General features: G+C 40.9%; 1 protein-coding gene across 1 annotated transcript in view; it reads left to right on the plus strand.

The window, feature by feature from the left end:
• Positions 1–6947: 6947 nt before the first annotated feature.
• ZKSCAN8 (zinc finger with KRAB and SCAN domains 8) overlaps positions 6948–18417 on the plus strand; it is a 34441-nt gene continuing 22971 nt past the window's right edge. Inside the window, 6 exon segments of the mRNA XM_067752321.1 lie at positions 6948–7458; positions 7491–7759; positions 14263–14766; positions 15410–15551; positions 17600–17691; positions 17953–18076. Of these exon segments, the coding sequence (XP_067608422.1) occupies positions 14350–14766; positions 15410–15551; positions 17600–17691; positions 17953–18076 (775 nt within the window). The 5' untranslated portion in view covers positions 6948–7458; positions 7491–7759; positions 14263–14349.

Below are 18417 nucleotides of genomic sequence, written 5' to 3' on the forward strand. Positions count from 1 at the left end.
GATTCAGAACACCACTATAATAACATGTCTCTGTACAAGCTTCCTTCTGGATAGCACGTTTCCTAAACAGATAAAGTCAAGGTTGTCAATGAAAGGCAGTAGAGCAGAGGTTAAAAGCAGAATGCCTGGGTATGAATCCTTACTCTGCCTGTTACTAGTTATATGACCTTGGCTTACTTTCTGTGCCTCAGGTCTCCCATCTGTAAAACGGTGGTAAAATGGTTATCTACCTCATAAGGTAGGAATTACATAAGTGACCAAATGTAATGGGTTTAGAACAGTGCCTGACACATAGTAAGTGCTATGTTAGCCTCTGCCAATAGCGCAGTTAAGTCTTCTTGTTTATCAAAATGCATCATGTTCAGCATTTTCTTCCCCCCAGACTGCTTAAATTAGTTAACTGGCATTTGATCTTCATGAATTCACTGCATTTGTTGCTGTTGTGTGTGTTTTAAAATAATTCCTGTAATGTTAACAATTACCCTAATTCTGAACTGCTCCCTGCTCCCTAAATACCTAACCCCAAACCCAGCCCGGACGGGCCCACCCGTACACCGGCGGAGAACACCACCCCGGTGACCCTCACTGGGGCACCCACCCGCCAGCTCTTGTCTCCTGGCGGTTTCCAACCCCCGGCGCCGGGTCCAGCTCACAGCGCCATTTACCGGGCCGCAAATCCCTGCCCGGGGAGCTCTGGAACCTTTAGCTACCGGAAGTGGCTGGGAGTCGCGAGAGCGCTGAAAAAGGGGGCCGGTCTTTCCCGGGGTCAGAAACACTGAGGTTGCCTTGCGCACTAAGGGAGAGGAAAACTGGCCTTTGTTTAAACTTCTCTGATCCTTAGGGGAAATGAGGGCCCAGGATGAAATGGGTGAAGAGTACCGCCGCTAGTATTCTTTAAACCTGGATTCAAATTCCCGCTCCACCACTTTCCTGTTAGGATCAAGGGCAATGTTTTTAACCTCTCTAAGCCTCGGTTTCCTTGTTTGTGTAAATCAGAATAATATAGTGCCTGTTTCATAGGATGGTTGTGACGACTGTGAGAGTGCACGTAAAAAACTTAGTCTTTAGACGTTTCCCTCCCCTCCCCTATCACTCATCCATGTCAGACAAATAGGACTAATTAACCAACTGTCACTTTTGCTTTTCTGGAGCTCGTGTGAAGAAAAGTAAAGTGCAAGACTTGAGTAAGGGAGAAACCAAGAAGAATACAAAAGATTGACAGTCATTGTGAGCTTCACATAGTTGCCCATCCCAGCATTTTCACCTCACTTGGCTCCTGGCACATGGTAGGTTCTTGATAAGTACTTACTTGGATGAATGAGGACAGATCTAGGGCAAAGGAATTAAAGAACAGAAGGGAGAAAGTGAATCAGACTGACTAAATTTAGCTAGTTGACAAAACAAGCGAAACCACTTTTCTCGTCAGAAATGTATGGTAGTCACTAGGCTCCTGTGTCAGACAAAGGACTTTACTTAATGACACAAGCATCATGAGCTTCATGCTCCCCTTGTCCTCAAAGCCAGAGGAGTGCCGAGGAGGGGCCCCAGTGGGTACTGCTCACACAATGGGTTTGCATCCTAGCAGAGGAACCCCAAGCATAGGAAAAGCCAGTCTTTGCCCAGCCTTGCCCCAGAGTGAGGCAATATCTTTATTATCCTGGTCAGGAAACAAATCTGCTTCACAAAGAGATACAAACATCTTTGAAAAGATAATCTGAAAGAAAATCTGTCAGAACCCTTGGAGAAATGTGAGAGATCCTTGGAGAATTGTTTCCCAGCACTCTAGGAAATAGCATCTGGGGTTAGAGGAGATGTCAGCCTTTTTTTTTTAAACTTTATATACATCAAGATTCTAGTTTTTATCATATTTTGTTATTTTAATTTTTAAAAATATAATAAAAATAAAAGGCAAACAGAAGTTTACATTTGTTTTAGTAAGGGATAAGGAGCCACTCAGGGTCTGTGACTGGGGAAATTATAATGATGTTTAAGGAACATGAATCTAGTAAACATATCTGGAGTGGACTAAAGTTATGAAGATTATCTCAAGGCTGCAGTCATGTAGGTATGAGGTAATTAAAGGAAGGTGGCTATAATAGAGAAGAGCAACATTTCAAAGGAGAAATCTGCTGCCTCCCACCCTAGAATTGATTTAAAGCAACTTTCACCCGGCCCACAGGGCCCCCCATCAAAACCAGTTCTCACAGTGAAAATTTAAAGTCACCACTCTGCAGTAATAATGAGGATATGGCAACACCAGTCACAAATCAAGTAGGTGGCCTGGCTCAGCTCCTAGCTGAGAAGCTGTACCTGTGCCTTGTGGCCTCCCCTAGCTCAGCAGGCCTATCCACCAAGCTTGCAACTTCTGCCCTGCTCACTGTTTTGCATTTTTATTCTGTTTCTGATCAGTAGAGATTCAAAGAATGTTTCAACCTAAATGTTTCTTTTTTCCACTTTTTTATATTAACCCATTTCTATGTTTAAAGCAGCGTGGATTAAATACTTAACATACTCATTTACCTAGAAGACATCGGCCAACTTGGTCTTCAGCATTCATTCCCCAACTGATTTATTTAAAGTTTCCTTCTGTTCTCTGGATTGTCTCTTTCTGTTCTCTGGATTGTCTCTTTCTTTTGGGGGGGTCAGATCTCTGTTACTCTTGTCCCGCCTTTCATGCTCTGCACCTGATTTTCATTAAATGTCCTCTGGATTGGATGCTTATATTTAGGAATGGGGTCCTGTGCTGGTTAATTTAGGTAGTATGAGTTTCCGCTACAGTTGTAGGAGGCTGCTTGTGCAGCTCGTATTATCCCAATGGAAATTCTCAGTCCGGGTTGTATGTAAGTAGGCAGGCCTTCCTTTAGAGTGAGTGGGAGCAAGCAGACAGGCTGGGAGCCTACACAGTTACCAAAATGAGAACCTCTTTCTCCTCCTCCTTGTTCCATTGTAGAGGTCCAGAGTCATTTCAAATTTTGCTATGCTTCTTTCTGAGGCCTCAGTTTTCTTATTAAGAGCCCTCCCGATCATTTTAGAAAACAGGTATCAAGCTAGAGGGCAGAAGCCCCAGCTTCCAGTTAAAAAAGGGAGATATCCAACTGTCCCAAATGCAGTTCTTAAATGAATAGCCCATTCTTGCCATTTGCACCTCTTGGTCCTGAGGTTTGAACTTCTCCAGGATTCTTTTGCAGATGCATACCTGGCCCTGGTGTCTTACAGGGCAATTTCCTCTGCTTCTTCAACAATCTGATCCCAATTGCTGATTCTTTTCCAGAAATTCCTCAAAATTTCTGCTCCACTCTTTATTTTCTAGCACTGTTATTTATTTATTTTGTTTTAAATTTTTTCAGTCATTTAAGTGTGTTCTTGGGAGGGAAAGGAAGTAGATATATGTCACCCTTCCAACTTGAACTTAAAACAAGCCATGTTCTTCTATACCACCTCTCTCTCACTTTCTCATTTTTACACACCTCATTTTTGGATTCTTAGAGAAGGCTTTCTGATTAAAGTGAAATCTGAGCCAGACCTCGAAGGATGGATAGAGTTTAGGTAAGTGGAGAGTAATAGGAAGTACACTTCTAGCAGAGGGGTCAGTATGAGCAAAAGTGTGATACTGAATGAAGTAGCAGGTATGAGAACCAAGTCACCTCCTATTAAGCCAGACATTAAAGAGATTTGCAAAATGTGAAATGATTCCACTCCTTTTACTTTTTTTGAAAATATAGTTAAATTTCATAAAATATTAAAGTAACAAAATATGTTACTTAAGTTAACATGTAATGGGTATGTTATTGTTAAAGAATAAATACTTTTAATTCCTGTTTTAATTTCGAACAAAGCAAATCTTGATGGATATGACCCATATAAACATAAGCTCTTTGGAGTCCTCACTAGTTTTTAAGAGTATAAAAGGAGTCATGAGACCAAAATATTTGAGAATTAATATGCTAGTCCATACACTATATGAAGTGATGCTTCTGAAACTAAAATGTAGAGCAACTACGGAAAATGTGGGAACACCCTTGTGGCCCTAGGTGTGGAAAATATTTGGAGTCTTATTAAAAACTTGTCACCTGCTTATACAAATAAGGAAAGTATGAGTAACCAGGGTCTAACTTTTTTTGTGCTTTGGTGGGGCTGTCATGGTTGTTGGACCTAGCGACTCAGGCAGTTTAAAATATGTTCTAAACCCTGGTGTGGCTAATTATAGTAGTGATTTAAAAGGGTTAAATGCTTACTTCCCATAGCAGGAAGTCAATAGATAATATATCTATACCTGAAAAATCAAGAAATGGCAGTGTTAGCGTGTTATTTATAAATATGGAGGTTAATATCAAGAGTAAAAGGAAAGAGTTAAAGTGGTTGTCTGGGGAATAGATATTGATAACGGAAGGGAAGAGTGAGGCCTGGTGTTTTTCACACCATAAACCTGAGAGTACTATTCAATTTTATTTACTTTTTTTTTTTTTTTTTAGGCTGCATTGGGTCTGTTGCTGCCTGCGGGCTTTCTCTAGTTGTGGTGAGGCGGGGCTACTCTTTGTTGCGATGTGTGGCCGTCTCTTGTTGCAGAGCACAGACTCTAGGCATGCGGGCTTCAGTAGTTGCAGCACATGGGCTCAGTAGTTGTGGCTCGCAGGCTCTAGAGCACAGGCTCAGTAGTTGTGGCGCACAGGCTTGGTTGCTCTGCAGCATGTGGGATCTTCCCGGACCAGGGATCGAACCCATGTCCCCTGCATTGGCAGGTGGATTCTTATCCACTGCGCCACCAGGGGAGTCCGTACTTTTTTAAAATGTATTTTTATTAGTAAAATGCACAAATCAGGTGTGCAACTCAATGAATTTTTACATATGTATGCAACCATGTTAACTACAACTCCAATCAGTGGTAAACATTTTTTTGTCTTCTGTCACCAGAGATTAATTTTACTTGTTCATACAAGGCTACTTTTATTCAACATAATATTTTTTAGATTCATCTACATTGTTCATCTATCAGTAGCTCCTTTTAATTTCTGAGTAGTATTCCACTGTATGAACATAACACTATTTGATTCTCTGTTATCCTGTTGATGAGCATTTGGGTTTTTCCAGTTTGGGCCTACTATGAATAAAGCTGCTATGGACTTATGTTTTCATATCTCTTAGGTAAATACTTAAGGGTGAGATTACTGGGTCATAATGTAGGCATTATTTAACTTCATTAAAAATTGCCATTTTTCAAACTAGTACCATTTTACACTCCCATTAGGAGTGTATAAGAGTTCCAGTTGCTTCATATCCTCATTAGCACTTGGTATTGTCAGTCATTTTAATTTTAGCCATTCTAATGGATGTGTAGTAGCTTTAGTTTTATATTTCCTTGATGAATATGACCTTGAGTACCTTTTAATGTACTTATTGATAATTCATATATATTCTTTGGTAAAGTGTGTGTCCATAACTTTTGCCTATTTATGTTTGTCTTCTTATGATTGAGTTGTAAGAGTTCTTTATATATTCTGGATACCGGCTATCAGAAATATGTATTGAAAATACAGAACTATGAGATATGAGGCAAGAACTATGAGATAAAGAGTAGAAATAAGTGTTTTGAAAGAGCTGAAGCACTGTAACTTCTCAATGTTTATTGTTATTTGTTTCATTGTGATGATTAGATGACAAAACTCTTAAAAACAAATCAAAGCTACTGGGGGTAGACAAAATATTTTTAGGTTAAGGTTGGGGACTGGATAGAAACATCGGTGGTGGCTATCAGCAGGAACAGATAAGGAGGGGAAATTAAGATGAAGACTGGAGGGACTTCCCTGGTGGTTAAGAATCGGCCTGCCAATGCTAGGAGACACGGGTTCAAGCCCTGGTCCCACATGCCGCGCAGTAACTAAGCGCGGGCGCCACAACTACTGAGCCTGCGCTCTAGAGCCCGTGCTCTGCAACAAGAGAAGCCACTGCAATGAGAAGCACTCACACCGCAACGAAGAGTAGCCCCCGCTCACCGCAACTAAAGGAAGCCTTTGTGCAGCAACGAAGACCCTACGCAGCCAAAAATAAATAAATAAAATAAATAAATATATTTTTTAAAAAGTGAAGACTGGAGGGGAACCTGAAAACCCAAAATAAATGGGTAGTTAGAAAAAGTGTTAAAGGAATAAAAATGGGGGACCAAAGTAAAACAGTTTTCATGTGAAAATAAATTAAGGAAAAACCTCATTTAAATTGGAGTCAGGAAGCCCTGAAGGAGAGCTCTCACGCATGTACCACTGTTACAGCCTGCATAACCAGCAGGAATAAGGAAGATACAAATGATTTTAACGAGGTCAGCTTATACAGAATTCTTTGTATAAATTTTTCTCTGTCACAACTTCTTATCCATGATAATAAGAACGTTACTTCTCTTCTGGTACAAGGGAGGACATTTTTCACATGGGAACTGCATCACCTGCTTTTAAGAAGATCACTTCTTGTCCTAGCAACAAGGCACTGACCACTGCTTGCAGCTAATAAGAAACCGCCATAACAACTAACTCTTGTTCTTCTCCAATGAACTTTTATTCAAGACAACCCTCCCCAGTCTCCTCCTAAAACCTAGTAAAAGCTGACCTTCCCTTTGTCTCTTGCACTTGCCTATGATTCACTACGGCTTGCCTGACCGAAATTGCAATTTTCTGCTTTTCCTGCATAAACCCATTTTGCTGTTTAAAAAATTGTATTTTATTTCTAAGGTTAACATCCACAACCTCCACCCCAAAATCCTACGTAGTCTGAAAAGTTAAAATTGTAAGGGTGTATAAAGAATGAACATAGATTTGAACTTAGGTTTTTCGAAATTTGTGGTATTTGAACTAGGGTCTACTACTGAAGCTTAAGGCACAGATTACGTCATGATGCTAAGCTTAACTCAGCACTAAAAATAAAGTACAAAGCAGGTTTGGTAAGAGACTGCAATTCATTAAGATAGGAAAGGGTGGAACATATGTACAGACTCGAAAAGAATTTACATTTAATTATAATTATTTTTCGAATACTTAATAGTATATGGTATACTATTACTAGGTGCCGTAGGGGATTCGAAAAGCTATGAACCATGATTAACAAAATTCCTCAAGAGATCTGCAGTCTACGTGAGAGGACTGGACATATTTATGAAGCGAGAACAGTAAAGTACAGGGGTAACTAACCCGGCCAAACGTGAGTCTAGTTAATTAGCATCATAAGGATCCTTAAGGCGCATCCTCCTCCACCGATACCCCAGCTTCCGCCTGCTCTCATCGCTGGCCCCCGCACGCCCTCGGATCAGCCCGCCGGGGGACAGTTACCTCCCCAGCGACCGTGCCGGGCGGACTAGGTGAGCCAGGTGCGCGGGGCAGAGGTGACACCACAGTCCGTTATTCCCCACGACTTTCCCGATGCCCTAGAGCCGCGCAACCCTGCGACGCGTAGACGAACGCTAGGCCCAGAGTACTGGTGAGAGGGGCGCGGTGCCCCCGTCCGCTTAGAGTACTGGTGAGAGGGGCGCGGTGCCCCCGTCCGCTTAGTCGGCCGACCATAGAGCTTTCAGACCTCCAGGATTCCTAGAGAGCTCCCGGAAGTGGCTTGGGGCAAGATGCTTGCTGGCCGGTGCTGTGCCTCCGCACGTTTGGAAGTTAGGGGCTGGAGGGGCCTGGTCCGGTTACAGCTTTCGCCCCTTTTTCTACCAGCCCTCCCTCCAGGTCTGTCCACAGTTTGCAGCCTCACTTCCCCACCCGGGCCGCCGCTGGAACTCACGGTGAGTACGGTTCGGGCTCCGGGCCGGAGGAAGGGGAGGGCTTTGTGGCCAGACCAGGCCGCAGGTGAGAACAAGCGTGAGGGGTCTTGAGAGGAGACCTGAGCCGAAGTCGGCGCCCCGGTGATTCGGTGGATCACGGGTCGCTTTGGTTGCCAGCGCAGGCCGAGTCCGCGTGCCTAAACTTTTTGCGAGGGAACCTTTAGTAGAGATTCGCTGTCTTCATCGCTAATCGTTTTGTGGCGTTATTTGCAGTCGATTTTGTCTTAAAATAGGAAACTGTTCCCGGGTTATCTTTTTTTTTCCCCCGTGTTATCTTTCATCCTCCTCTTTCCACGATCTGAATTGTTTTTACTTAGCAATTTTGCATTTCCGTCACAATTCTCTTTTTTTTTTTTTAAGATATATTTTGCTTTTGGAAACCCCAGTTATCCTTGGAAGCCAATTTTTCCTGCTAAGTTATTTTGCTCTTTGTGGTGTATTCAGAATGTGGTGGTGTGTTGACTGCATAAATGTACAAAAGAAACATTTTTTGACAGCTTCGTGGTGATGTAAAATTCAGACTTATTCAGAATACTTAGTTTATTAAAGCTAATTGAAGCAGATGCCTGGGAACTCTTTCGGAGGGGCCCCATTTCCAAAACTCAAGTGACTCATGAGTAATTTTTGTCAGGCAACATTAAGACTGCCACTACCACCTCTAAAAAATAATCCCTATTTCTATTTGATTAGTTCAGTTAAGTATACTTATGCAGTAATCATTGTTGTAGCAAATGCATACATATTTTGAATTTCTGCTGTGGTTAAGTGTAAAATGTGGTAGATGTTAAAACTTAACGCAGTTTGAGATACCTATAAAGCACAGTGTTTACTTCACCTTTATCTTTAAAGCCTGGAAAATATCTTTGTTTTGTTTTATTTTCAGCTCTCAAACATCCCAAATTAGACTTAAATTAGTCTAAAGGAAGAAAACATTCTTTCTTCATCTGTTGAAATGCTGTTAAAATGGGTTGTGCTTTCAGTAGTTCACAGGATTATAGCGTTTGAGATGAGAAGAAGCTTTAAAGATTGATTATTTTAGCTTCCTAAATCAAGAAACTTGATGAGGTATTCTTAAAAGAGAATGTAAGACGCAATCTTGATCCACAAGGTGCTTACCAACCTAAATACAGGTGTATATACTTTGAGAGGAGGGTACATAGTAGACTAATTTTGTAGTACGTATCTTTGTACTTGTTTAGTTATAGGCTGTAATTTTCAAAAACTTGTCTCATGGGAGAGGGAAGAGGCTAAAAATGGAAAGTTAGCTACTAAAAAGAATAATCAAATGGATAATGGATAAGATTTGTTGGTTGATTTGGTTTAAAATATGAACAAATCTGATAATTAGATGACTCCCATCAGTTTCACTACTGAGATTTTAATGTCATTTAGTATTATATTACCGTTTTAACATATCAACAATATAAAGTTCTTGCGTGATGCACACTTAACATTGAAACCTTTTAAAGCTAGTATTGACGAGCATTGATTATAAGATGGAAGATGGCCAGTAGTTCAGTACTTAAAGATGAACCTTGACTTTAGGAAATTCATAGGAAAACATGGTAAAACTATGACTATGCAGAATCACATTCAAAACAATTAGAGTTCAGAATTCATGTCCCATAGTAATGACCTTTTAAGTTTTTAAACTATAAGTATCTATTTTAAGAATTTATTAAATTTTCCTTGATTTTTTAAATGAATTATTTTAAAACCATGGATGTTAACCCTGTCTGTTCAAAACAAAATTGTTTACCCCTTGTCTCAAACCCTCCACAAAATTTCAGCCTCTTGTCCAAATTCACTCTTCCCTCAAATCTCTGTATTCCAGGAAATTCCCCCACTTCTCTGTAAAGTTATCATCTATGAATTAAACCCTCTGTTGTCAGTTACCATATTTAACGTTATCTCTTGCTCCTTGATTTCTCCTATCTGTAGTTTACTCCCAAAACTACTGTCACCAGTCTTGTCTGATTTTAAAGATAACTTTTCAAATTCTCTTCCTTTTCTGTCCACTCTCTCTATGTAGGGGTTCTTAACCTTCCTGGAGTCCTTAGGTGGACGTTTGGTGTATGAACCCGATGAAATTGAATGTAAACTTTTGTGCCTATGGGCTTTTTTATGGGGAGAAGTTCTGTGTTTTCATTAGACTGAGAGACTATGAGCCAACCCTACCCCACCCTCTCGGCCCAAAACCCCTGAAAGATAGAGACACTGCTTTGAAGACTCATGTCAGGAACAATATGTAATCTGATTTTCCTTATAAGTGCCTACCTCTTCTTTCCCTTGGCGGACTACAGGTCTGGGATTTTATCTTGATGTTCGCATTTCTTGCCAGTTGCTTTTGGATATGATGCCCTTGGTTATGCTCTTTTCCATTCTCTACAGTGCTGCCTTCAGTTATGTTTTTCTCCATCCTGTTTTCCACAGTGCTGCCATTGTGATCTTTCTGACATACAAATATGTAATATAACTTCCCTGCTTAAAAAGAGATACAAAGAAAAAGGTCACGGCTACAAACTAACATTTGCAAGAAAACCATGGCCATGGGCTGACATTTGCAGTACATACTGTACACAGTGTGATAAATCCTATGTCTGGACCATGTAAAAAATAACTTGGCAAGAATGAGCACCTTAGGGCTTCCCTGGTGGTGCAGTGGTTGAGAGTCCGCCTGCCGATGCAGGGGATGCGGGTTCGTGCCCCGGTCCAGGAAGATCCCACATGCCACGGAGTGGCTGGGCCCGTGAGCCATGGCCGAGCCTGCGCATCCGGAGGCCACAACAGTGAGAGGCCCGCGTACCACAAAAACAAAACAAAACAAAACAAAAAGCAAAAAAACAAACAAACAAAAAAGAATGAGCACCTTAGTCTTCTGGGGCAGGGGGTTGGGGGTATTGGCGGCTGAGGAGTGAGGGCAACAGGGAAAACCTAATTTAAAAGGTAATAGGTAAGCTGAGACTTTTTAAGTTAGAGTTGAATGATTTCCACGAGACCAGGATTTATCAGCCTCGATATTGACACTTTGGACCAGATCATTCTTTGTTGTGGGGATTATGTTATGCATTGTAGTACGTTTTGTTTTGTTTTGTTTTGTTTGTGGTACGTGGGCCTCTCACTGTTGTGGCCTCTCCCATTGCGGAGCACAGGCTCCGGACGGACGTGCAGGCTCAGTGGCCATGGCTCACGGGCCCAGCCGCTCCGCGGCATGTGGGATCTTCCCGGACCGGGGCATGAACCCGTGTCCCCTGCATCGGCAGGCGGACTCTCAACCACTGCGCCACCAGGGAAGCCCTGTAGTATGTTTTTTGTTTGTTTGTTTGTTTGCTGTTAGTACCTCGACATATCTTTTTTTGGGGGGGAAACAATTCAACCCACAATAAGCATCTTTATGGAACATGAATGGAAAGAAAGCATAACCAAAGGCAGGAAGACCACTTACCACTGCTACTGCAGGCAAGAGATGATGCCTAATACCAAAGGTAAAAACCATAGACATATATCCCCCAAAGAAATAGGACCTTGTAATTGAACAGGTCTAAAGAAAACCTCAGGCCTTATATCTAAAACTTACTCTTCAACAAATATAAATACAGTCTGTGTCGGGTATTGTAAATAATAGCCCTCTAATGTTCTTCAATTCTATCAGTAAGATAAAAGATAAAGACCTGTACTCATGGGAAACATACAGTTAAGTTAGAAAGTCAAAACTCCTTTGCAACTAATAATACACAATTATGGCAAAAGTAACATTAAAGTAATACATACTTATGTAACAGATGTATAGAATAAGAGGGAAATCACGTCCAATTGGAATCATTAAGAAAGGATTTTAAGAAGAAAGCATTTTATCTTGTCCTTTGAGAATAGGTAAATAGTGTGGGTACTAATGAAAGAAATCAGAAGACTTAAATAAATGGACAGATATACCATGTTTATGGAATAGAAAACAATATTGTTAAGATGTCAGTTGTCCCTCAACTGAGTTACAGATTCAACACAGATCCTATTCCAGGAATTTTTTTTGTAGGAGAAGCCAATTATAACATTTATATCAAAAGGCAACAGAACTAGAAAAGCTGAAACAATTTTGAAAATGAACAACAAAGTTGCAGGACTCTTAGTAATTTCAGGATTTTAAAAGCCACAGCAATCAAGACAGTTTTGTATTGGCAAAAAGAAAAACGTATAGGTCAGTGGAACAAAATAGACTCCAGAAAGAGATCCACACATGTATAGTCACTTGATTTTTGACAAAGATGCGAAGACAATTCAATGGGTAAAGTTTAATCTGTTTTTGCAAATAGTGCTGGAACAATTGATATTCGTATGCAAAAAAATGAACCTCCATCCATACCTCAAACTCTGAACAAAAATTAACTTAAAAGCAATCATAGAACTAAAGGTAAAACCTAAAACTATAAAACTTTTAGGAAAAAAACAGGAGAAAATCTTTGTGACCTTAGATTAAGCAAAGATTTCTTAGATATGACACCAAAAGTACAATGCCTAAAAGGAAAAAGTTGACAAACTTCAAAAATTTATAAATTTCAGGGCTTCTCTGGTGGCGCAGTGGTTGAGAGTCCTCCTGCCGATGCAGGGGACGCGGGTTCGTGCCCTGGTCCGGGAAGATCGCACATGCCGCGGAGCATGGGCCCGCTGGGCCCGTGAGCCATGGCCGCTGAGCCTGTGCATCCGGAGCCTGTGCTCCGCAACGGGAGAGGCCACAACAGTGAGAGGCCCGCGTACCACAAAAAAAAAAAAAAATTACGAATTTCTGTTCTTGGAAAGGCACTTTTAAAAGAATGTAAAGGAGGAAATATTTACAAGTCACGTATTTCATAAAGGACTTGTATCCAAAATATGTAAGGAATTCTCAAAGCTCAATTATAAAAAAAACTAATTTTATAAATAGGCAAAAGTTTTGAGCAGATACTTACCAAAAAAGATACAGTTGTCCCTTGGTATCCATGGGGGATTTGTTCCAGGACCCCTCATGGATACTAAAATTTGTCGATGCTCGAGTCTCATATAAAATGGCATAGTCTTTGCATATAACCTACACACATCCTCACGTATACTTTAAATCATCTCTAGATTACTTATAATACCTAATAAAATGTAAAGGCTATGTAAATAGTTGGTGGTGTGTAGCAAATTCAGGTTTTCCTTTTGGGAACTTTCTGGAATTTTTTTCCCCAAACATCTTTGACCCGTGGTTGATTGAATCAAGGGATGTGGAACCCATGGTATGAAGGACCAACTATATGGATGGCAAATAAGCACAGGAAAGGGTGCTCAACGTCATTAGTCAATAGAGAAATGCAAATTAAAACCCTTGTGAGATACCACTATATGCCTTTAGGATATCTAAATCTATATATATGTCTATATATTTATTTATTTATATGTCAAATGCTGGTCAGGATATGGAGCAACTGCAGTTCTCACATCTTGCTAGTGGAATGCAAAGTATTATAGCCACTTTGGAAAACAGTTTGGCAGTTTCTTATAAAGTTATACATATACTTACAATATGACCTAGCAATTTTACTTCTGGATGTTTACCCAGGTGAAATGAAAACTGTGTTCACACAAAAACTCATGTGCAGATGTTTATAGTGGCATCACTTGTAATCATCAAAAACTGGAAGCAATTGAGATATTGTCAACTAGAGAATGGGTAAACATTCATCCATATAAGGAATAAACTCCTGATATGTACAACAGCATTGATGATCTCAAGTACAATATGCTAAGTGAAAGATGCCAGACTCAAAAGGCTACATACTGTATGATTTTATTTATAAAACATTCTGGAACATCATTAGTGTATGGGACTAGGTTTTGGGGTTGCAGGTGTTGATAGGGCATCCAGGTTCCTTGGAGATGCAGGACCTGTGCCCCAGAGAAGAGTTACAGAGCTTGAGGTAAAGTCCATAGTAGAAGTTAGCCTGGAGACAGGGGGAAGATGGCAGGGGGAGCACATGTATGATAATGTTAGGTGGAGAAGAAGAAAGTGTTAGGACAGTTCTTGACAATATCTTGAGCTAGATTATATGGAAATTAGTCTCATGTTGAGAGTGAGGGGCAGGTTGAGAGCCAAAGTGTGTAGAAACAGTATAGCTGGTATAGCAAATGTTGAAAGGAGTTAAATCAGCAGCCCTGAGGGCCGGATGAGGTTAAATGCAGAATTTCAGTTAGACCCAGTCTACATGGTTTCCTGACTTTGTTTAGCCATGTTCCACATCCCCAAGAGAGAAAGCAGAAGGAAAGGGTTATTCCCAGATGGGATTGGCATGCAGAAGGCTAAGGAGGCAAGGAGTTATTTCTGGAGAGGATCACTTAAATGACTGAGGCATGAAGTCCATGTCATGGAAGGGAACTTGTTAAGATATCTCAGTAGATTACTATGACCTTTGACTTGCCTTTACATTATTTGTCATTTTCTCTTCCCAAAGAAGTAGCCTTAAAGAAGAGGCCCTCAGAAGGTTCTCTTAAGAAGATAAAGTAGTGGAAACGAGTCTCCTGAGCTTTTCTGGCCCTAAATGGCTGCAGAATCAAGGAAGTCTTCAGCCCCATCCCCACCAGACCAGGCTCCTGAAGAGGACCTTGTAATCATCAAGGTAGAGGAAGATCATGGTTGGGACCAGGAGTCAAGTCTACATGAAAATAACCCTCCTGGCCAAGAGCTGTTCCGCCTGCGCTTCAGGAAGTTATGCTACCAAGAGACACTAGGACCCCGAGAAGCTCTGATCCAACTCCGAGCACTTTGCCACCAGTGGCTGAGGCCAGATTTGAACACCAAGGAGCAGATCCTGGAGCTGCTGGTGCTGGAGCAGTTCTTGACCATCCTGCCTGAGGAGCTCCAGACTCTGGTTAAGGAACATCATCTAGAGAATGGAGAGGAGGTGGTGACTCTATTGGAGGATTTGGAAAGGCAAATTGATATACTGGGACGGCCAGTAAGTAGAAGGAGGGGGGCATGCTCTGACTGTGAGAGTCCAGGAAGCTGGGTGGAGGGACATTGACACAACAATGGGAGAATAAATGCTGAGCATGAGTTTGTGTTGCAGGAGGATGAAAAGAGTTATCGTGTGGTATGGCTTGTATTTGTAGAGTTCTTTTATTCTTGTAAAGGATATAAATCCATTTTTTATCCTCATAACATCCCTACAACTGTATTATTGTTCTGTTTGCTAGATGGGAAACTGATGCATAGAGAGCTTAACTTACTTTTTCAGGGGCACCCAAATAACTAAATGCAGATCTGAGCCTGTAACTCAGGTTTCCTAGTTTCTTATCAAAAGTTGTTTCCACTAAAGAGCACTGTTTTAAGCTTCTGTTTATCATTCTTCCCCTTTCTTGGGAATGCAGAATATCAGCATTGTGGGCAGCAGGGAGGGCATCAGCAGAAATCTTTTCCTTCAGTACTAAGCAGAAATGATGCCTTTCTGTGCAAATCAACATGTTTGTGTTCCTAACTAAGTGAGATTCTGCTTTTTCCTTCCCCCAGTATGTATCCCTTTAGATGTGCTCTTGGTACTGTTACATTGTTCACTTCATTTCTCAAAGGGATTCCTTGTAATGCAGGTGTCTTGTTTCTAGGTCCCTGCTCGTGCACATGGACATAGGGTACTCTGGGAGGAGGTCGTGCATTCCAAATCTGCACCAGAGCCTCCGGATACTCAGCTCCAACCTGTGGCAACCCGGCACGAATCTCCAGTGCTCCAAGGGCCACAAGACAGAGGTGAGGAGCTAGATTTCATTGATGAGGAGTGGGAAAGCAGAGAGGAAAGAAAGTACCTTTGGGACACCTGTCTAGTTCCTGGAAGGAACTAGCCTCTACTGTTTACAGACCAGCAATAAGACCTGATTTAAATGTTTATCTAGGCTTCAAATACAGACTCTTAGTCCCAGTGGTAAACTCATGAACAAATTAAAGAATTTGGGGGTTTTATGTATTCATACATTTCTGTTACCACAGTGTATTTTACAACATAGGCATTTTGAGGTTTTACTGGTATCATGACACTTTATTTGTAAATATTTCAGTATGTATTTTCTTAAACAAGAGTGTTTTCATAGATAACCACAATAAATTGATCACAATTAGGAAATTTTTTTTTTTTTTTGCGGTACGCGGGCCTCTCACTGTTATGGCCTCTCCCGTTGCAAAGCACAGGCTCCGGACGCGCAGGCTCAGCGGCCATGGCTCACGGGCCCAGCCGCTCCGTGGCAATGTGAGATCCTCCCGAACCGGGGCATGAACCCGTGTCCCCCACATTGGCAGACGGACTCTCAACCACTGCGCCACCAGGGAAGCCCCCACAATTAGGAAATTTAACACTGATGCAATACTAATCTAGTCCACAGTTCATATTCAGTTTTTGCTGGTTGTCCCAATAATGTTCTTCCAGAGTCTAGTCCAAGATCCCACTTTGCAATTAGCTGTCCTGTCTCTTTAGTCTCCTTTAACTTGGAGTAGTTCCTCACCCTTCCTTTGCCTTTCACGATCTTGACATTTTTGAAGAGTACAAGTCAGTTATTTTGTAGAATGACAACAATTTGAGTTTGTGTGATGTTTCCTCATATGTAGATTCGAGTTGTATATATTTGGCATGAACATCCCAGAAGTGATGTTGTCCTCAGGAATACAACAGGAATTTGCCTGTTATTGGTAATGTTATCTTTGATGACTTGGTTAAGGTTATTCTTGCTAGGTTTTTGTTACTGTTTTTCCCTTTGTAGTTAATAAGTAATTTGTGGGGAGATACTCTTGAGTCTATGTAAATATCCTGGTCCTCATGAAACTTTTGTTGCTGAAACACTAGTTTTAGTATTTATTGATGCTTCTTGACTGAATCAGTGATTACTAAAGTGATTATTTTCTAACTCTGTCATTTCTTCTACATTTATTTATTTATTGTAATGGAGAGTGTTCTCTCCTTCCCCCATTTTATTTTATTTATTCATTTTTTATTTATCAATGTGGACTCATAAATTAGTATTTTATTTCCAGAAATGTTCTGTTACTATCTTTATTTTGATGCTTAAATTGTCTCAGAGTTGGCCAGAGGAGGCCTCTTCAGTCTGGCTCCTGTGTCCTATTGACATTTCTCCATCATTTTTTGAGAATTTTCTTACAGAACAAGATAAGGTGTTCTAGTCTCATCTCATACTTGCCCTGAATTTCTTATTTTTTCATTTGTGTGGTTTATAGTAATTTGTTCTAAATTAGTGGATTTTTAATATTTCTAACGAAGTTTAGAAACATTTTCAGTTAATAGTACAATCCTTATGTAAAATTCTAATGCCTGTTGCCCAAGACACAGTAGTCTATGTTTATTTTGATATTACCCTGTCTGGTTTCTATAGGAAGCAGATGCTGGCAGTCATGGTAGACATTTCAAAAAAGTAGTAGAGTTAGTAGAAATAGATTGGTTCTCATATTCAGCTTGGCAAGAGATCAGGAACTAAAGAAATACTGTGTACAAGCACAAGGATGGAATATAGCTTTGGTGGTAGAGAAGAAGTTGTAATGCACTTCCTGTTAGGAAACCAGTACACTTTCTATTTTTGACATGTAACTTCAGGCTGAGTGGGACATCAAAGTGCAGATGTTTTGTGAGCAACCATAGGTATGAACCCAGAGTCCAAGATTAACAGCATTTCATATTCAAAATCTCTGGCATGCATATCGGCTGAAATACAAATAATTTTGGAATGTGTTAGTGCTGGTTCCTATAACCACAGGACAAGGCTGGTCTCATTCATAGCTCCTTTCTCCTCTCGCAGCCATATCTGCTTCACAGAGTCCTACTCCTTCCCAGAAAGGAAGTCCTCGAGACCAGGAGATGAGAACTACACTTCTTACAGCAGGGTTCCAGGTGAGTTGTGCTCCTCACTGAAACCCCATAGCTCCATTAAGAACTTGCCCCATGTTCTTCTGCATAGAGACAGGTTGATCCTTGATTTTCCCCCAATGAATCTGGTGCATTTTCCTGTTCTTTCCTGCTAGCTATGCAGATCCCTTTACACAGTACATTCCCACCTCTTGATCCACTCCAACCCTGGTGGATCTCTCTGACACTCTGGGTTTGAACTGTGGAACAGTCCCAGTCCCAGATGGGCATCTTGTTTTGTTTCAGACTTTGGAGAAGATTGAAGACATGGCTGTGTCCCTAATTCGAGAGGAATGGCTTCTTGATTCATCACAGAAGGATCTGAGTAGAGATAACAGGCCAGAGAATTACAGAAACATGTTCTCCCTGGGTAAGGAAAGCTCTGGTTATTATTATCATTTACAGTTTTGTGTTTGTTTATGTGTACAGTAGCTTTGAGCTTTCTGAAAGACATAGTTGAGTTTAAACTCAGGATACAACAGAAAGATAAAATATTGAGACTTCTGGAGTTCTAAAAGGAACTTTTGCAGCCACTATGGAAAACAGCATGGAGGTTCCTTAAAAAACTAAAAATAGAGTTACCATATGATCCAGCAATCCCACTCCTGGGTGTGTATCTGGAAAAGACAGAAGCTGTAATTTGAAAAGATACATGCACCCCAATGTTCATAGCAGCACTATTTACAATAGCCAAGACATGGAAGCAACCTA

Source organism: Pseudorca crassidens, chromosome 10, assembly GCF_039906515.1.
Source record: "Pseudorca crassidens isolate mPseCra1 chromosome 10, mPseCra1.hap1, whole genome shotgun sequence".
Taxonomy (NCBI): Eukaryota; Metazoa; Chordata; class Mammalia; order Artiodactyla; family Delphinidae; genus Pseudorca; species Pseudorca crassidens.